This window comes from Zeus faber (assembly GCF_960531495.2).
Source record: "Zeus faber genome assembly, chromosome: 12".
NCBI classification, from domain to species: domain Eukaryota; kingdom Metazoa; phylum Chordata; class Actinopteri; order Zeiformes; family Zeidae; genus Zeus; species Zeus faber.
This window is the reverse complement of record NC_137196.1, coordinates 8,522,237-8,543,969: the sequence shown is the minus strand read 5'-3', so window position 1 is coordinate 8,543,969 and position 21,733 is coordinate 8,522,237. Positions and strand designations below refer to the sequence as shown.

At 42.9% G+C, this 21,733-nt stretch overlaps 2 protein-coding genes across 2 annotated transcripts in view; both read left to right on the top strand.

Moving 5' to 3' along the window:
* The window catches only part of LOC307237588 (lysine-specific demethylase 4A-like), a 29,973-nt gene extending 26,871 nt beyond the window's left edge, over positions 1-3,102 (top strand). The window contains exon 24 of the mRNA XM_080010340.1: positions 1,140-3,102. Within this exon, the coding sequence (XP_079866466.1) occupies positions 1,140-1,277 (138 nt within the window). The 3' untranslated portion in view covers positions 1,278-3,102. The remainder of the gene's footprint in view (positions 1-1,139) is intronic.
* Positions 3,103-17,209: 14,107 nt separating this feature from the next.
* LOC307237857 (CMP-N-acetylneuraminate-beta-1,4-galactoside alpha-2,3-sialyltransferase-like) overlaps positions 17,210-21,733 on the top strand; it is a 42,719-nt gene continuing 38,195 nt past the window's right edge. The window contains exon 1 of the mRNA XM_080010640.1: positions 17,210-17,330. The gene's annotated coding sequence lies outside the window, so the exon portion shown is untranslated. The remainder of the gene's footprint in view (positions 17,331-21,733) is intronic.

Sequence of the window (21,733 nt, the reverse complement as noted above, 5' to 3'; positions counted from 1 at the left end):
GGATTGTGAAATCCACAAATACAGGATGTTGTGATGTGAGTAGAATTAAGAAAAAAGTCAGATGAGAGAAGAATGTTCAGAACAGACACGGACTATGTCCGTTCTGAAAGGGTTCTCTTTTCAAAGAGAAAAGAGACGGGTGTTATGGAGCCCAAGCATTTAATTTATAGATGAAATTGTATGAAATATTTTGTTTCTATTTATTCCACAACAAAAATACAACATTTATAATGATTTAATGTGACTGGACTCAAAGTTACGTATTGAAAAACAAATGTTTTTTTTACAAATCAAGACTCGATAGGTTAGTGCTGAAAAAAGACATATGGTATGTTTTTAAATCGAATCGTGTATTGAGATACAGACTTCTCTTCAGCAACGACTGTAACTCACTGTAACTCAATTCTGAACCGATTTTCATGAACTTTCGTTTGTTGTAAATGTGACATTGAACATAATACTGAACATGATTTCTGTTACTGGTATTAAATACAGTTACTGGGGGCGGATCTAATCATATTTTTTTAATTCATGACCATGTTTAAAGGAAGAAGGCGTCATGCATGCCTCATACTGCACTTTAATTTAACAATTGAGTATTAAATATTTTAAGATTTTATTTAAATATTGGACATCTTCAATGTTGTTTTCATTTAAGACCATGGGCAAAAGTTCCTTTCTTTAAGTGTTTTGCAGAATAAATGGAAAGCAAAGTTTTATTTGTCTCCCTTTTTTACAAAATATGATCCGATCCGAACCGTGAGTTTTGTGATCCGTTGCCTCCCCTAATTGACATCATTAATACTTAATTGTTCTCCATTATGTTCTTCATTCTTTTTGAAAATGACTTGCAAAACGTCTGATACCTGTGGCGCCCGGTGTTGCCTAGCAACTTAAGCATTTGAAGACGTCCGTAGAGCTTTACCCCTAAACAGTCAAAGGCAGCTGAACCTTTTCCTTGTCACCCGGTAACACTTCACCGAAAATGAGATGAAGCTGCTCTGGTGTTATCTAACTGCGTTTTCACAGGTTTCAGGAAATATTTCTGTGCCAACATTAAATGATTGAGTGGCGTCTTTATCATGAGCAGGCAATAAGTTGGACTTTTTTTTTTTTCCCCCTCCTGTCTTGTCCCTCAGTCGGTGGCGTCGGACATGCGCTTTGAGATCTTCACCCAAAAGGACGTCAAGCAGAGTTCCAAGCGGCAGCGGGTCATCAACTCGCGGTACAGAGAGGACTATATCGAGCCTGTGGTCTACCGAGCCATCATGGAGTGACGTCCCACGCCTTGTAAAGCGACCGTACAAACCTCGGTCTCTGCTGACAGAACGTAGGCCGAACCCCCCCCCACCTCCCAAACCCCAACATTCTGAATGTGGAAAGGCTTCCGTGGCCCTCCGGGGCCATCTATTTATAAACTACGGCTGGGACTTCAAATGACATTTGTGTGTGTTGGTCAATCGCACTAGCTCGCCCCTATCCCTGCCCCGCTTCCCTCCTTTCTGTAAATGCTTTCTGGCTCTCCTCCATCTTGTTTTGCAACCCTTAATAAATCCTCAAAGTGTGCAAAAGACGGGACGATGTGTAACCAGGGCAAGACTTTTTTTTTTTTTTTTCTGTTTCGTTTGGTTTTTACCGTTTGATAAACACTTTTCATACCAGAGAGAATTTTCTGTGCAGTGGGTTCAGACTGCAGATTCCATTGATAATTCGTAGAGCGTGAGAAAACCAGCGTTAAACTGATTAAAATAATAACGGGAGGGGAAATGTTGACATGAACTGATTACTGATTATATGTAGGCAGTATGGAGCCTTTTTTTGTTTTGTTTTTACAAAACAACCATTTTGTAATGCTTTGCAGCCAGTTATAATAAAACGTAGCGTGCAGTGCACACAGAAGCGTGCACTGCACGTTGTGGATCCAAGACCAGGAATAAAAATGTCTTGAGACATGAAACTCCTCCTGAATGACGGGAGGAGTTTCATGTCAGATGCTCCAGAAAATGGAATCCTCCAGTTCTCACCTTACTCTTCCTTCAGCTCAAACGTTTCTCCTGGGAGTTGTTCCTTCTTCCCTCCTCCGATTGTGCAGAGTTGATGATGTGCATTTACTGTGAATATGGATCGATCTAAATTAGCTTTATAGGTCTTAAGTTAAATATAAGAGCTAAGCTTGCTTGTAATATTTATCTTTGATAGAATTGACGGATTTTTATTTTGGTTATCATACTTAATTTATGCTAGCTGCGTCTAGTTTAAGAACAAAGCCCCCCAACATAACTGCTGCAAATTAATTGCTGCCAGGAAACCTTTTGATGTATTTATATTTTTATTCTGTGTGTGGATTTTCCGACTGTTTAATTCTTCAGATGAGCCTTGCTGCTTTTGGAATTGGATCATATAAATATGCTGTGTTAGCACTGTCTTTCAACATAAAAGCACTGGCTCGTCTTTGTTCAGGTACTTTTGGTTGTCATGGGCAACAAAGGGAGCCTTGGGGGTTTTAGATGGGATTTCTCAGTCTTGTAGATGAAGGCTCGTGCCCAGCTCGGTGTTGGATTGTAGCGAGACTAAAGGGAAGGATCGCAGACACCCTGTCAAACTTTGACTATTTCCATGATGCTTGGTTTCATTTGGGTGTAACATTTGCCTCTTCACCTTTTGTAACTTCTCAATTAAGTAAAATTGATGGAGTGAGTGAGTAAGCACACATCTGGATAGATCTGCTGGAGAATCACCCTGGGATCATTCTGTCCCTGCACATGATTTTTCTTCCTGCTGACGTCATACATTTCTCTTGAGCGTGAACGTACAGGTGTGTCGACGGAGGCTGTGAGTGGTGGTGTCCATCCAGAAGATCCAAAGTTGACATTCCAGAATCTTCAACAGCAACTTCAAATGTGCCAGATGACTGATTCACTAGAACTGATCTATGAGAAGGACATTTCTCTATTAATCAACTTAATTATGCAATATCCTTACACAATAACATGACATTTCCTGGCCACTGAAGTTCCCTCAGTGTCTCAAACAATTGTGACTCTGCTCTGTTGCGTGGAGTAAGCAGAGCAGTTTGGTTCGTCCATTTTTTTTCCCCTGTGATTCTCCATTTCAATTCTTTGTTCAATGGTTCTGAGTTAAAGCATAGGAAAACAATTGCTCCTTGAAATAAAAAAAAAAAAACCCACTCCTGCCTATTCTATCATTACTAAGTCTAAAAGTACACTCCAATGCGTTCATTTGCACTTCTGAATGTGAAGTATTCACCTCAGCTCCGGTCCTCAGCAACCAGAGTATTACATTTTTTAACCCTAGCAGATAGTTTCACCAAATACCCAAGGTCTGACTCAATCCCTGCTACCTGACCCGAATGAAAACCAGCAGCACTTCAGTTTCAGAGAACCACCAAATTGTGTAGGCTTCTGTTGTCTTTATGCAGTCTGCTGTGTAGACTTAATGTAGTCTGGGATAAGCCTATGCAGGCTGCTGTAGTCTTTATGCCGTCTGCTAATGCAAAAGAGGGTTGAATTCTTTTTTTAAATGAACTCTTGTGATTTGTGTAGCCACCTGCAGCAGGGTTCCACCCTTCTCCCTTCAATGTTCACAGAGGAGTATATCAATATATAGATAGGCCAGGATGCCAGGCCTTGAACCAAGCAGCTTTGTTTACCTTTTTTGAGAGAGTGAGAGTGGGTCAGTCAACCCAATGAAAAGAGAAGTCACAGAGAATTAAAGCAAATAAAAAAACCCCACTTGATCTCTCTGTTAATAAGTGACCGAGAAATCTACTCCTGACACCACCTTTCTTCCCTTCTTATTTGTGAAACTACTTGTGGTCTTATTCAACAACTCTCTGCCTACCTTAGTTGTGTTCTGCCAGGGAGGAACAAGTTGCAACAGGGCTTCTCTGAGAACAGCTTGTGTTTTGTAAGGCAGGGGAAGAAGTCTCATCACCAGTGAGACTGACAGGCCAGCGTCCAATGGTGCAAATGACGTCGGTTTGGTAATGGATCCGAATCAAGATAAGGGGTGGTGAATGTGCTTTAAAAGACTTTTCTCAATTTCTATACCCCATATGGCTTCATCGAATTGAAAACACAGGCACCTAAAATCGGACATCCTCAACTCGCATGGTGAATACAGGGAACTAATTGACTTCAAGTATTAAAGTCAAGAAGGTATAGTTCTTTTTCACAATCAACATGACATCCTTCCTCTCTGGCTTCCTACACCGTCTCAGCCTCACATAACCCCCCCCCCCCCCCCCGACCCGGCAGCTGTGACTCCCTAACATCTCTCCATTCCAGGATGGGGGGGGTTATCACTCTCCAGTTGCCTTACACAAATCATGGTGGTCCAGCGACGGAGCTCATGTTACCTTGGCGCTAGCTATTGATTGCCCGATTTTAAAATCAGCGTAAATCTGGGATTTGAATACAGCTCTTACAACCTCATGGTAGTCTCTCTGCAGTCTTCTGTAGTCTCTATGCAGCCTGCTGTAGTCTTTATGCAGTCTGCTGTGGTCCGTATGCTTTCTGCTGTAGACTATGTAGTCTGCTGTAGTCTCTATGCAGTCTGCCGTAGTCTCTATGCAGTCTGCTGTAGTCTCTATACAGTCTGCCGTAGTCTCTATGCAGTCTGCTGTGGTCCGTATGCTTTCTGCTGTAGACTATGTAGTCTGCTGTAGTCTCTATGCAGTCTGCCGTAGTCTCTATGCAGTCTGCTGTGGTCCGTATGCTTTCTGCTGTAGACTATGTAGTCTGCTGTAGTCTCTATACAGTCTGCCGTAGTCTCTATGCAGTCTGCTGTGGTCCGTATGCTTTCTGCTGTAGACTATGTAGTCTGCTGTAGTCTCTATGCAGCCTGCCGTAGTCTCTATGCAGCCTGCTGTTGTTTCTATGAAGCCTGCTGTGGTCTCTATGCAGCCTGCTGTAGTCTTAATGCAGTCTGCTGTAGTCTCTATGCGGTCTGCTGTAGCCTCTATGCAGCCTGCTGTAGTCTCTATGCAGCCTTCCGTAGTCTCTATGCGGTCTGCTTTTGTCTATGCAGCCTGCTGTAGTCTTTATGCAGTCTGCTGTAGTCTCTCTGCAGTCTGCTGTGGTCCGTATGTTTTCTGCTGTAGACTATGTAGTCTCGATGCGGTCTGCTGTAGTCTCGATGCAGTCTGCTGTAGTCTCTATGCGGTCTGCTGTAGTCTTTATGTAGTCTGCTGTAGTCTTTATGTAGTCTGCTGTAGTCTCTATGCAGTCTGCCGTCGTCTCTATGCAGTCTGCTGTGGTCCGTATTCTTTCTGCTTTAGACTATGTAGTCTGCCGTAGTCTCTCTGCAGTCTGCTGTAGTCTCTCTGCAGTCTGCTGTGGTTCGTATGCTTTCTGCTGTAGACTATGTAGTCTGCTGTAGTCTCTATGCAGCCTGCTGTTGTTTCTATGAAGCCTGCTGTGGTCTCTATGCAGCCTGCTGTAGTCTTAATGCAGTCTGCCGTAGTCTCTATGCGGTCTGCTGTAGTCTCTATGCAGCCTGCTGTTGTTTCTATGAAGCCTGCTGTGGTCTCTATGCAGCCTGCTGTAGTCTTAATGCAGTCTGCCGTAGTCTCTATCCGGTCTGCCGTAGTCTCTATGCGGTCTGCCGTAGTCTCTATGCGGTCTGCCGTAGTCTCTATGCAGCCTGCTGTAGTCTTAATGCGGTCTGCCGTAGTCTCTATGCAGCCTGCTGTAGTCTTAATGCGGTCTGCCGTAGTCTCTATGCGGTCTGCTGTAGTCTCTATGCAGTCTGCTGTGGTCCATATGCTTTCTGCTGTAGACTATGTAGTCTGCTGAAGGACTGTCACAATTCTGTTTCTCTCATATTTTAGCATCTCTGCTCATTCTTGTGGAAACAAGTTCAAACTTTTCAATCATTACCACAGACACTATACTCACTGTTCAAAGTCACACAGCTTAATTTGTGCATTCTTTTATGCAGTGTACATTCAGAATTTTGCTGAGCCCTGTTAAAGATCGTCAACATAGACATTCAAGATTCAAAAGAATGATGGAAGTTGGGGTGGGGAGCCTAAACCGGTGTCATGGTTCGATACCCCCTAAACCCAACATGCCTCAACTCCCTCCTCCCCCGTCCTGAGTAAAACTTTCCTAAGGCTAGTGCAGCTCAGACTGGCCCAAACAGCCTCGGAGCAAGCATTAAACCTGCACCTCAATTAAACCATCAATGGGAGATTCGATCCAGGACCAAGGAGACCTGATCGCCTTATGAAGGTAAACGTGCCTATATATTTTTTAACGGAGCTTGAGAAAGAAGCCGGGAGATTTTTGTACCCATTCTCTATCTCCTAAAAGTCAACTTTGTCCCCGAAGAGTTTGCTCGAGTAGAGGAATGTTCTGAATGTGACGCGAGCCCCCTGGTTGCGCGCCGAGGCTGTTCCAGTGCTGGAGGCAGAGACTGAACCTGGCATTAGATCACTTCGCTCACTTGCCACTACTTGTCCGCGTTGGCTTCCCAGTGCTTCAGAGTCAATTATTGCTTAAACAGGCCCTCGGATAGAGGCCTGACGGTGTCTGGGTCGTGTTTAAGCAGCTACGACTGATACAGGATGCATGCAAAGGTTTACTGATACCCAGACCGCTCGTTGCGGCAAAGGTCACAATGTGTGAATACAGATACAATATTTTGTTATTTTCGCTTTTCCTCTATTCTATTGACTAACCACTAAAAATGTCAAACTTGCTTATTATTATGGCTTACTTATGGTGATGCAAGACTTGCAAACAAATCTTTCAAATGACTCAGGAGTCGGGAGCCACTTAAGTAAATGAGCGTGTGAGTGATTGAATTCACAAAAGTAAAGTCCAAGGCAAAAAAGTGTTCACTTATTCCACTAAAATACATATTTGTGACCCAATTTAATGATTCTTTAGAATTTCATTCACAACTCCAAGCCGAAACCGACTCTTCTGACTCTCGTTCCTCCCTCACTGACTGTGCGTGACACCAACTGAATCAAACGAAGCGACGGTGGGAAAATCGAACGACTTAAGTGACCCGTCGAGAGCCGAATCGCAAAAAACAGAGTAGCCTTTCATTCCGTGTGTTACTTCAGAGACTTGTTATGATGAACACAGCAGCTATTCTGGCTGGACCTGATGAATTACATCAATTAGTACAACCTTGTAATTTTGATCTTGCAACACAAAAGCTAATTTAGGCACAGTGGCTGAAAAAACACTGCTCTAGGAATATTGAATTACAGAAAATAGTCCACTCCTCTCCCCTGTGTGGTGGTTGATCTCCATTTGCTTGGGCCGGTCCAGTCTGTATTGTGCCATTGCTATTTCATGGAGATAATTTGCAGCGGTGGCACTCTTCCTCTTTCAATCTATCGGGGCCTTCCTGCTGTTGCCATCTCATTAGGCAGCAGAATGCTCTGTTGGAAGATAAGCCGATAGGTTTCCCCAAGGCCCTGCTCTGTCACATGATGGAGCTGGCTCATAATCGTCTTGAGAAATCTGTGTCTGCCAGCACGCAATCCCTTGCTCTCTCTCCCTTATCGTCTCGACACCCAGCGGCCGGGCTCATAATTCTGCAAATCTCAACCGCACAAACTTAATCTAATTAAGCTGCAAAATGTCTAAGGTCATGCCGGTGTCGGGGGGGAGAGCGCTCCTAACATGAAGAATTCAAGCAAAGTCAACAAATTGCTTTCGATTGGCCTAGTTTTCCAGCCTCCTGCTGGTAACTTGTTTTTGTACTTCACGGGTTGTGGAGATATGCCTGCAACGAAAATACCATTCATAACCTCGCTGTGCGAGTCGTACACCTGGTATCCAACTCAGCTCAACAGTTACTGCCTCATCAAGTTATCCTGGATGTATTCGATCATCCATAGGATACGCGAACAAGTTGTATAGTAGGACTTATAGAACTTAATTCTTGGGAATGTTCCTTCCTCCATGTAACTTTCAATAGGATATAAATAAATCTAAGAGAGAGTAGATTTTCCATATTAAGTCTATTTTTGTATATAAAATGTGTTAAATGCATATATTCACTTTGAGTGAGTATACCTGCGGTGCATTTTTTGGATCATCTCAAGTACAGCTTACCGGGTAGCACGCACCATATACAAGGCTGAGTCCTTCCCACAGCAGGCCGGGTTTGATTCCGGCACAAGGCCCTCATTCCCTCTCTGTCCACTGCCTTCCCTTTCCTTCAACATTGTCACTAGCAAATAAAGCATGAAAGAAATCAAACAAAAAAATTGTATTGAAACCTTTAGCTGCACTATAGTATACAAAGTATACTTTATTCCACTTAGGAAAGTAAAGCTAGATTTGACCTTGGCGAGACAATATTTTTTTACTGACATAAGACCTATTTAATAGCAACCTATCTCCCATTTAAAGTGACAATTGTTTGTTTAACCTTTCCCGGGATAAGAAGATCAATCGATTCTTCTTCCTTCCTGTTATTAATTAACTCATGTTTTGGGTACATTTTGAGACGTTTTGAAGTGGACAGTGAGGTCCTCTTTCTATTTAAATTTTTTTTCCCTGTTCCACGAAGAGATTTAATTCCATTTTCATTCATCAAGACGCTTGTTGGGAACTGTGGATCGACACATCCACAGCCTATAAAAGGTAATGTTCAAATCCTTTTTTACCGCATTGACATCAGAAAAATAACAAAATTTCACACAAAGGGATCATGTTTTAACATTACATCTAATTACATGAACATTACATTTACGACATCCCTAATCAAAAGTGTGTCATGGGTCGTGTCTATTTTGAGTGATGTGACCATGTTTTTCAATGAATTCTGACCACCAACATTTTTAACAATCATCCAAGATACAGACACAAAAACAGGAAATAGAAGCAGAGTCAGATGTACTAATAACCTTGAGCTAAAAGGCCTCCATTACACCGTACGTCACAGAGTGCCGACATTACACCGTATGTTAACTAAGGCCATATTAGAAGAACGAGTCATTTAACTTCCCATGGCAGGTTTTTCCCACTACATCTTAATTTATTTAGCGACAAATTTACATGCCTCCAAAGCTCTATTTAAAAGCTATTTTCTTCTTAATTACCAAGCCAAAAAAAAAAATTGTGGTAATCTACAAGGTTTTATTTTATTTTTTACAAGAACGCACATTACGCAAGAACGCAAGTTATTTTATATTCAACCTCGAAAGTCATTAGAGCTGCCTCTGTTGCATTATTTTGAATTTTGTATACTTTTCTCGCTGAGTGACTATCTAATGACGTCCCTCCTGCACCACCAAGTTAATCTGCTGACATCCTGTCAAAGAGTCGGCTTTGAATGCTGTGCTTGTGTACAAGTGTGTGTGCTAGAGAGAGAAAGAGAGAGACCAAATGTTTTTGAAACGGAAAGCATAGAGAGTAGATAGATGGAGAGAGGGTAATGGATGAGAATGAGGCCATTGTTACGGTGCCTGTTTCACCGTCCAATCACATGACAGTGTGCCTTGCATCACACGCTCTCTCTTAGATGAACTCTAATTGTGTTTCATTCATTTAATTTCTAAAAAGGAAAAGGCAGAATAAGGAAAAATAGGGGAAACTGAATTCAGTTTGATTAAATTTTAAAATTATAAAAAGAAAACCTGCAAAAAAAGACCTGAATTATAAACAAATCATACCCCCTACAATGTTTTGTTTTATCTTCTCCTGTTATGCCGTACTGTGGTGTAATGCCAATGTTTACTTCTTCCATGCCCCTTTTAATGTCATAGAAAAAGATATTCAAATCATATCTCAATATACAAACCGTTCTGTATATTTTCATAGTACTTGGCGTGCCGATGGCGGTCTATTTTATTCTTCTTTAATTGTGTTTTGTCCCTGTTTGCTCGCTAAGCAGCTTTGTCGCCTTAGGAGTAATTATACTGTGTATGTTTTCCGACCAGATTTCATTGGAAAGGTACATTATGTCAATACTCTTAAACATTATTTTTTCGTATTTAAAAAAAATAAAAATACACATTCATCTAAGATGACTGCTCACATAATGAGGTATTTTGTAGATGAAAAGGCCACTTCAACTCATTACAAACTACTGGAGCAAGTGTGCGATCGTGCTAAAAAAGGGGGACTGACAAATATTGAGGGAAATGCTATCTCCTCCCCTGCGCTGGGAAATATTAGAAGGAGGGAGCGCGGAAAATCAACGTTTATTTAACGCTTTAGCAATGTGATGAGAAGCACTCGCCACTAAAGCTTTTCCCCTCTCCTACGCCACTACTGGATTGAGGCTCCAGTCTCTTTGGGGGCAGTGGTGGGATGGCAACCTACAGCGGTCATTCAAACAGACCATACAAGGGCAGGACAGGTTAACACTCACAAGCGGCAAAAGAGGCAATAAAAGAGAAGGCAGAAGAGGCTAGCTGGGACAGCATGGTTTCTAAAGGTTCAGATGTATCCAAAGAAGAGGTTCTGGACAGCATTAAGGAACTTGGGGCTTGGCCCAAAGCCTAAAACCAAACCAAGGCCCACAATACCCAAGAAGCCTATAAAGCAGTTAAAAGAGCCTGAAGAGCAATCAACTGAGCTGGTTTCCCTTTTGAAAGATTTCCAGGTCGGCCAAAACCAAAAGGAGGAAGAACTTGTACGGGAACTCCAGGAACTCAAATCTGTCATGACGGTTCCACTTACAGTCACTGCCGTCCCAGTGCCTAACACCACTATTACTGGGGGTAGTCTCCTGGCCAACCCCACCTCTTTTCCCCTCTTACTATCTTCCTACAAAGCACAGTCCTTGCATAGAGCTCCCAACACCTGACCCTTGTTGTCACTCACCCAATAGCCCACCCCAAACCACAGAAACCCTCTCTCACTCTCCAGTAGAGGCGGTCACTTGCGCCAGTTGTTCACTCTGAGCTAATGTATCGCAAAGGACCAAAGATACTTCGTTTCCAGCAAGGAGAAGATGTTGAAAACTTCTTTGTAAGCTTTGAGCGCATGGCTAGAACATGGGGCTGGCCTGAGTCCGAATGGGCCTGTAGTTTTGTCCCTCTTCTCACTGGCAAAGCCCTTGATGCTTACTCAGCAATGGATGAGCAGGCCTCTAACAGTTATACAGATCTTAAAGATGATCTTCTGGCCAAATTTGACAGATCTCCTGAGACATAAAGGCTTTGGTTTCACTCAACTCGTGTACCATGGACAAGGCACCACAAGAAACTTATAGTAGCCTCAAAGGCCTCTATAGAAGATGGATGAGGCCTGACCAGTGTTCTAAGGAGGAAATTGCAGAGGCCATCGTCCTTGAACAATTGCTCCGCATGCTTCCTAGTAACATGAAAACATGGGTCAAGGAACATGAGCCTGAAGATGTGCTCACAGCAGCTAATTTGTCCGCTCAGTACCTTAATGTCCAGTAAGGAATCAAGCACCACCGGTGACCTAACCCAAAGGTATTCACCGCAGAGGTAAGGGATGCCTCTGATTACCCTCTACACAAACCATGTGGTGACTACAGAGGTGGTCTTGATTTCTTTCCACTGCCAGCAGCCAGGCCACAGAGCCTTGGTCTGATCTTTGAAAAGTCCAAAGATCTCTTCTTTCTGCTATGTTCCCCGCCCTGAAACAGTAGATCACTCACCCACACTTGAGTTTGAAACAGAGGCAGAACCTATCCTCACTCTTACAACTGAACGGTCATCCCCTTAATGCTGCTTGACACTGGCAGTTCAATGTCTCTTATCAAACACTTCTTTGTATGTCATAGTGGACTTGATTATGCTCATTCAACCCCTATACAGTGTGTCCATGGAGATCTCAAGAGCTACCCTTAGACTGATGTGTTGAAACACGACTTTCTTACTCCGAGTAGGAGTTCTTAAAAAACCTACCTTGTGATATGATCATGGGAAGAGATGTACTCCATGATCTCATCCAGAAAGCCCGCAATGGTAGAGTCATAACCTCTGATCTAGTGTTGACTACTCATGAGTCATATCCAGTGATTACACACTCTCCAACAGCCAAGCAAGGGCTGGAACCATTACCTGACTTGGACAAAGATATCTGTAAAGGAGGTCACAAGGTTCCCAGAAAGAGCAGATGCCAAAGTCTCCTTGAGAGAACAAAAGGTTGATGAAGGATGGCAAGTGCCGAGTAACATTGAAGGTTTGCAGCGAGCTGACCCTCCACTTACCCCCTCTATGCAAGTAAAGGACTTTTTTGGTCAGAGTTAACGTTATGTGTTGGAGGATGGAGTTCTCTCTGTGACCGCTGAGCATTTATATCATCTGGTTGTCCCTATCCAATGTAGACCTTGTCTTGCATCTTGCACATTCCATTCCTTGGGCCAGTCACCTAGGCCAGGACAAAACTCTTGCCAGAGTCTAGGCTCGTATCTTCTGGCCCTTAATGGTCAGAGGTACCATTGAGTACTGTCAAACTTGTCATTAGTGTCTCTACACTAATAGAGATCCACCAAGAACTTGGCAATACTTACCATCCTCAAACTGACGGCCTTGCCGAAAAATTTAAACTTTCAAATCTATGCTCCAAAGGTTTGTGTCTGATACCAGCCGTAATTGGGATATGAGGCTTCCTTTTGTACTGTTTGCTTACCGAGAGGTCCCTCGTGCCTCTACAGGGTTATCCCCATTTGAGTTTCTTTATGTCTACCCTGTTCAAGGCCCACTAGACCTCCTGAAGAAAACATGGCAGTCCAAACAACCCAAAAGGCAGAATGTGGTATCTTATGTTCTTCAGATGTAGAACAGTCTGGAAAAGTATCGTGCTGAGGACTGACAGAATCTTGGGAAAGCCCAGCAAAAACAAAAACTCTGGTATGATCAAGGTCAAAGGGTCAAAAAAGCAAGGTCCCTATTCTTTCATAAAACATACTGGTCCTGTAACCTATGAGATATCTCACCCAGATCAGGGAAAAGCCCCTCAGGTGGACCACAAACCTTCCCAAGGAATGAAGGAGTTCTGCAGGAGGAATTTTCCTGCAGATATTGCCAAGGCAAATACCTTTCAATCTGTTTCAGGTGCCCACACAGAAGAGGTCTGGCTGGCATGAGAGATTACAGTAGAGGATGAAAGAGGAGACTGAACTTTTAGTTCTCACGGTTGCTCATCCACCTGAACTTAGTCACTTACAGGTAGAACAGACCCAATAACTTACCAACTTATGTGAAGAGTTTTCCATCTTGTTAAGTGGAAAACCTGGTCAAACTTACTTGATAGAACATGTGATCCACTTAAAAGATCCAACTCCTCTCCATCAACGTCCCTACCGTGTCCCAGAGCGACTGGTAAACTCACTTTATCAAGAAATTTTAACAATGCTTGATCTTAAAGAAACTGAGCCATCAGACAGTCAGTGGTGCAATCCAATCATTCTCGTTCCCATGAAAGACTCCTCCATCAGGTTGTGTAATGACCAAAGGAAGCTCAATGCTGTTTCTAAATTTCGATGCTTATCCCAGGCCACGAATCGATTACCTACTTGAATGCCTTGGCAGAGCTGTTTATATCACCCATCGATCTGTGCAAGGGATACTGGCAAGTGCCAGTGGAGATGCAGTCCAGAGACTATACAGCCTTCTATTCACCCACAGGCCTCTATCGGTACACCATAATGCCCTTTGTACTCCACGCAGCCCCTGAAACTTTTTTTTTTTTTTCAATAGGTTGATGGATAGAGTCTTGCAGGGATGTGAGGAATTTAGTGCAGCCTACTTAGATGATGTGGTCATCTTCAGCACTTCCTGGGAAAAGCACCTGTTCCATCTGCGCCAGTTCCTTGGCAGAATTAGTGTGGCTGGAATGACTCAACACCCAAAAGTGTACTGGGCCAAGAGGGATGTCCGCTGTCTCGGCTACCACCTAGGGCATGGGGAGATTCTCCCACTGGTCGACAAAGTGCAGGCAATCCATGACAGCCCCTGGCAAAAGACTAAAAAACAGGTGCAGTCTATCCTTGGACTTGCTGGTTGGTATTGGAGATTTATACCAAATTTTTCCACCATCGCAACTCCCCTTAGTGATTTGACCACTATGGCCGCTTCCAATCTTGTGAAGTAGACAGAAACATGTGAAACAGCTTTCACGCAGCTAAAAAGCCTCCTCTGCTCATTTCCTGTCCTCCAAAGTCCTGACTCCAACGTTTCCTTGTCAAGGTCGATGCCTCCGGAGTGGGCCTTGGAGCAGCTCTGATGCAGGGAAAAGGAGCGTCCCATCATGTACTGAAGTTGTATGTTGCAGCCAAGGGAAACAAGGTACTCAGATATTGAAAAGGAGTGCCTAGATGTTAAGCGGGCGCTGGACAGCTCGCTACCTGTTAGTAAGAACTTTTGACTTGGATACGGATGACAGAGCACTTGCTTGGATCAATTCTATGAAGGAAAAGAATTCCAGAGTAACCAGATGGTTTTTGGCACGACAGCCATACAGCTTCAATATCAGACATTGTGCAGGCAAAGCAAATCTTTTGGTTGATTACCTGTCCCCACTGCAAGAGTTTGCAGTTGCTGCAGATGGGGAGGGTGATTTGACAAGAAACTCTCGCCACTAAAGCTTTTCCCCTCTCCTACGCCACTGAATCTCTGAATCTCTGGCCACTGAAACAATTTTATTCACTTAAAGTGTCTGTTGGGGGTGTACACTTGTCAGCATTAAGGGGATCTGGTTCTTGTCATATAGGATTCACTGGGGGTGGTGCTAGCCCCACTTCCAATAAGCAACAATTACAATCAAAACAGAAGAGACAGTTGTAAAAAGTACAAAATACATTTTCATACAATATACAGTGTTCTGGTGAAATTCTTGCATTCAAATGAAAGGGTACAGTGTAAATGGTGTATTCTTCGGGGTGGGATTCCCACAACACTGGCAATATGACTAAATACTGCTTTCTATTGAGGGGGACATCAGCTGCAGTTGGAAATGGTCCGTTATGACGTGGAGACCTTTGACGATGTGCGTTTGTGTTTTCGTGTGTTTTGATGCTTGATGTGTGCTCTTATTTTTTATTTTTTTCCTGACCCCAGCTAATCTTCTGACCCCAGGCGAACATCGACGGGTGAGTGGGATTGTATTTCCTACTTGATTCAATATTAATAGATCAGTGTGCTCTTCTACACTACCGCAGTCCTGCCGATGCCAAAATGTAGCGCGCGCACACACACACACACACACACACACACACACACACACACACACACACACACAGCTTGGTTTTGCGCCAAACAACTGCTTATCTATGGTGGGAGGACTCATGGACGTTGTGGCTATGCAGAGGACCTGGCTCTCTGAGAAGGAAATTACATTAACAGAGTAACCTGAGTAGGTAGAAGTACAAAGTACAGGGCCCTATCGATTTGCTGCTGTTCGATTATGTGTTTTTCAACGACCGAGACACAGGCCAATGGCCCACGCGAGGGTCGCCATGGTTCCAAAAGAAAAAAAAAAAGAAAAAAAGCATGCTCCCCATGCTCCTCCTAAAGGCTCTGAATCAATGATGTCAGTAGAATCCTTGATCTATAACTATGCCACTATTTTCAATCTAGGATTATTGTCACACATTGGTTGGTAGCCAGCTAAGCCATTTGGGGGGGGGGGGGGGATTGGGTGGTATCATTCTAATGAGCTCCCACTTGATGTAGGAGGGGAGGCAAATCTGAACGGCTTGTTGAATCACAGGTTTTCTGTCCTAGGCTACCCACAAAAAAACTGACTGGGTTGTCTGATTTCACAGTTTGTGTGTTAGTAGGCCCATCAGAGACCCAAATGTATATGCACTGAAAAGGTGAGTTTTTCATAGGTGGTAACCTTTAAGTTTAAGTGGTAATCCTAAAAAATAAACTTCCTAGGAAAGAGCCAGTCAATGTATTTGTGTTATGTCAGTACTCCTCTATATGCTGCTTGCATTACGGTTTTTTCTGTTGCTCCACCTTTCCTGTCAAGAAAGCAAAGTGGAAATGAAAGTCACCAGCAGTAAGGTTAAGGTTGTTGTGGTCCATAACCTGACTTTATGGTTAGAAATTGGCAGAATGGAAGAAATATCTCCACCACAAATATATATATACACATATACACATATATGTATATAGATATACACACACACACACACACACACACACACACACACACACACACACACACACACACACACATATATATATATATATATATATATATATATATATATATATATATACATATATATATATATACATACACACACACATACTGTATATACACACACACAGACACACACATATATATATATAGTCTTGTTTCCTTAGGGTATTTAGTTGTGTGAATCGGATTGAGAATAGGGCCTGCTTTAAGGATTGTTTAAATATCGCCTTTTTTATTTTCAATCAAAATTGCCCAGTTAAAGTGGTAATCCATAACATTGCCAGTGTCAGTCACAGAATGCCACTTCAAAATTGCGACCGTTTTTTAAGTATTGCAAGTGTGTGTGTGTGTGTGTGTGTGTGTGTGTGTGTGTCTATCTATATCCGCACCACCTCAAGTGACTGAGAATACACACAGATATAGGGACACACACACACGCACACACACGCACACACACACACACACACACACACACACACACACACACACACACTTGCAATACTTAAAAAACGGTCGCAATTTCGAAATGGCATTCTGGGACTGACACTGGCGAGGTTACGGATTACCACTTTAACTGGGCAATTTTGATTGAAAATAAAAAGGCGATATTTAAACCAGCCTTAAAACCTTATATAACCTTATAATAGCCCCTATTCTCAACCGGATTCATACAACTAAATATGCCAAGGAAACCAATCCAAACCCAGAACACATGCCCGGAGCCGTGAGCTGTGGCCGGCTGTGGGGGAAAAACGTGATTTGGAGCATGTTTTCCTCGTGGCAGTGGATCTTTTATCATTCGCCTGCGGCGCGAGTTCCTAAACCAGATGAAGAAGTGTTGTTCATGTCGGCACCGGTTAGAGGGGGGAAGGATGGGGTGGGTGATGGTGGGCATCCTTACTCACCCCGACACCCATGTGACTCCCGAGTGCTGTGATGGTGGTGGTGGAAGAGGAGGAGGAGGAGGAGGAGGAGGTCTGTTGAGTCCTGGGAGCCCTGAAGCTTCTCGCAGGGTTGGGAGAAAGCAGCCCCGGCTGCCTTGACGTCTACTGCTCCGGAGGATTCCAACATGATGGTGGGGAGGAGAAGGGGCGAGACACGGTCGTGTAACCGACCCTCGTATTATTATTATTATTATTATCATCATCATCATCATCACTCGGGCTAGTTTTTCCTCCAACGGATTCGAGGAGGGGACGGTGAAAGGTAACGTTCACCCTTATCTCACAATTTGAAAAACGGTGAATACGTTGTGTACTTGCGCTCGACCGCGGCGGCGGCGGCGGCGGCGGGTAAGGGGAGACCTCGAAAAAAACCTACGCTCCGGTTCTCTCCCCATCTCCGTGAGCGTTGAACCCGGCAGCGTCGTGGCATTTTCTCACGTTCTACTCTGGTTACGCACGTTATTTTCCGCGGTGTGTGTGTGTGTGTGTGTGTGTGCGTACGTGGGCACTGCGTGTTTTACCAGCGGGTGTTCGCAGCCTCTTTTTAAAACACATTTTCCACGAACCACACGGCGGGCCTAGCCGGCGGAGGAACGTCTCGCTCCGCCAACGCAGCGTGTGGCTCCGCCGGCCTAGCAGCCCCGCTAATGCTAATTGCTTGGAGGTCTCTGCCGGGATTTTTTTTTTTTTTTTTTAACCCCCCCCCCCCCCCCCCCCAACATTTCTTGTACAAACATAGTGCGGTTACCCAAGTAATTACTGTGTGTGTGTGTGTGTGTTGGTTTTTTTTTTGTCTTTCGTGCGCTGGGAGGCGTGGAAAGGTGTTCGCGGAGCACTTTGGATCCTGGGACACCGACGCACCGTTATTTTCCCCTCGTAGCCGCTAAAGTTAGCACGGACAACTTGGCTCGGGACGACGTGAGTAGTTCGTACGCGTTGAAAGCTGGACGCGCGCGGGGGTTGTGCCTGTTGTCGCGAGATCTGACCGTGTCTGGTGCGGCGTTATCCGCCTCTTGGCGTCCGCGCTTCTCTTCGGCGAATTCGACCGAGTCGCCTGTGGTTATGCTGGTTGCCTTGGTGTTTTCTTGGGGGTTTTTTGTTTTGTTTGGTTTGGGGTTTTTTTTTGTGTTTTGTCCTAAAAATTAGGTGCAGCCCTTCATTATAGGTAATGTTGTATCCTATCATGTTCAGTCGCGTCTTGACTGTGAAGGTTCACATGTTCAACCGACTCTCCAAATCGATTTATATCGACGTTATGGATAGTTTAGTTAATTTTGAGGGTAATGGCCCTCAAAATGAGGGTGCTTTCATGATAAAGGGAATAAGATATCAAATATGAATATTAGCAAGAAATATTTGAGAGATGGTCATTAGCATTATGGATATTATAACCCAGACGATGGAAGTGTGATTAATTAACATGACTTTATCCTGTGCATAGTATCGCATTTGTATATCTTAAATATCTGACTATTTCTGTTTTTGTATTTTTTTTGCAATCTGTATATATTTGACATTTTCATTTATTTCATTATTTATACTATTTTATTTTTATTCTACTTTATTGCTGTGGACGGTTGAGATTTTTAAACATTATTTTATTGCTGTTGGTCTGTGCTGAAGTGCAGCAAACCTCACCAGAAGAAATTCCCGGTATGCGGAAAAAAAAAACCCCCCCGATCCTGATTAGAGGATTTAACATTTAACCCCAACTCGATATTACAGTAACCCGAATCCCGGGCGATATCTCATCTCGTATCGCGATGTCAACATTATATTGATATATCGCCTGTCCATCGTGTCCACTCATTAAAAACACAATCTCTGTTCATATCTACTTTGCTCTAGTTCAGACGCCTTCTTTCGCCGCTGGGTCTTACGGAGCCTGCTTTGCACTTGCCTCCAGCTGTTCCCACAATGATTAAAACAATAAAAATAATAATAATAATAAAAAAATGTCCCACTGGAGATGGAATTTGGAATTGGGGGCGGGTGGCCCCCGTTTTTACAAGGTATGCCCCCATAACTTCTGTTTCAACAGAAGTTTTAGTGATGGCAGTTTCATTTGACGATGTGAAATGTCAATGCAACGCACCCAGTGATTATGCACAATATGTTCTAGACTGAACGCAATAGCAACCTAGTTTCTACTTGACCAACTGACTGAAACGAACTCATTCCTAAAACGTAATGCAGTAAAGTAAAGAGAATAATATAGAATAAAATAAAATATTGTACGTTCAGATATGTGCATTAAAGTGGCCTGTGAATACAGTAGTAGTCTGTGTGTGGAGATATACAGTACAGTCTACAACAGTACGGTGCAGCAATACAGCAACACCGGCTCATTTCTGGACGTTGGGTCTTTTTTTATTTTATTTTTTGTGATGCAAGGATGCGGTATTACGACACTTAAAGTAATGCTTTTGATACAAATTCAAGACTGCTTAGTATTTTGTTTAATATATAAATAAAAAGGCATAGTTCTCAAAAATATATGACACCTACATATACCGCCCCCCCCCCTCTTGTGACACACATTTTGGGTGTGTCACAGAGGAGAGGTTGATGTGATAGCAGATAAACGGCTAAAGTGGAAGGCGGTAACGGAACAAAACAGGATGCAAGCCACGGTAAAAATACAGAAGGAAGAGGAGAAATTTCAAGTGCTTTATTACGGCCTTTTATTTTATTTGTTTATCTTTTGTAATGATTGCAGTTTCTTTGCAAAATACCATATAAATATAACAGAAAGGTATATTCGCACATAAGTGAAAGAGACTTTCATTTGAAGTTTGGACTAACATTACATTTCCATGTTAGTTATATGTTGGGTCTACTAAAACTCAGTGAGAGTTACAGGTTTAATTAAACTGAAACCTGGCGACAGTCTCATATTAAATTTTATTGGAACTCAGTGACAGTTTCATGTTCCATTATAGTTCCATAGTGAATAATGAACAATAATAAAATGTGTTAAAATCAGCCATCTTACTATTGTGGTAACTGAAAATTGCAGCGGTAGTCTGTATGTTCAGCTGTCCTATCACGTGATAAGTTTGTCATTAATGTACAGCAGCGCGGAAATCAGAATCTGCAGGTCAGACTTAAAAAAATCTGAAATAGGAATCGGCCAAGAACTGCAATCAGTGCATCTCTAGTTGGAAAACGTGTTCAGTAACATTACGAAATGATGCGTTTTACGGGGTATATCCTAATGAGATCAATGTGTATACTGTATATAGTCAGCTGTAGTATCTCACATACGAATGTGATTAGCCTCGTTACGAGGCAGCTACAGTTTGAATAACTGATGGAGAAATTTAGCTGCAGTAAATCAAAACACCACTTAGACTCCCTTTTTATATATATATATATATATATATATATATATATATATATATATATATATATATATATATAAAAGGGAGTCTCGGTATATATAGTAGAAGGAAGTAGAAGGAAAAAGTGTTTTGTTTAGTCAAGTATGTCAATTCAGTCAATTTGTTCGATCATATTATATTGTTTCATATAATTTGTAAAACAAAAGTCAGGCGGTACCGCTGTAAACAAAGCCTTGTGGGGGTTGGGCTCAGGAGGTAAAGCGGGTTGTCTAGTAATCAGAAGATTGCCCGTTCGATCCCCAGCTCCTCCTGGTAGTGTGCTGATGTGTCCTTAAGTAAGACACTTCACCCTCTAACTGCTCCCCAGGCACCGCTGTACGGCAGCCCACTGCTCCTGCTCCTCCTAGATATGTCAGTTACTAGGATGGTGAAATGCATTTTGTTGCCTCAGTACTCTGCAATGACAATTAGTTGAATCTAATCTTGTAGGCCACTGACGTTTTAAAGGGGGCCTATTATGCTCCCTTTCAATAAGTTAATATAGGTATCTGAGGTCCCCAAAACATGTTTTTTTTGCTGAAAATGCCACTCAGATTATGCATTCTAGCCATTCTAAAATGCCTCTATAACCCTCCTGTTCCTGACGCGCTGTTTCGTCTGTTTTGTGTCCCCTTCCTCCTCAGGCCCCTAGTTCTGTGAGCCAATGATAAGTTCTGGGTGCCCTTTTAGGAAGTCCTACACCTTCACTGATTTCACCTTATCAGTCCACCAAAATATGTTTCTGAACAAATTTGAGCCGAAAAATAAGCAATCTAGTTGCTGAATATTAGATCTACAAGGCCTCATTTAAAAGTTTGTTCCAACTTTCGTTGCCATGCTCCATGCTTGTGGGAGACACCACACTGAGTTTTTTTTCTTCACCAATTACTACATTTTGTAAGATTAATAAAATCAATATGTATACAATAAAAATACACTTTTTATTGGTTTTGTTTGGCGAAACGCGCAGTGGATCATGACACGCAGCCTACAGTCTATGTACCACATACTGTACAGCATACTTATTTTACTTTACATACTTACATTTCCCTCGTCTGCAGTTTTGTCACAGTTGGTATTAATTCCTCTTTCTCTTAAAAGATTTGTGCTGGTCTGTGAAGCCAACAGAGCAGTTCCCTTGCTTAGAGGGTCTGGCGGCGCTTGTTTTTTCTCCAGCCGTGGGCGGGGTTACTCAGATGTGGGACGGTTCTAATTCTACTGAGGCACCATGTGACACAGGAAGGGATTTGAACTGCTTGTTGAATCACATGTTTTATGACCA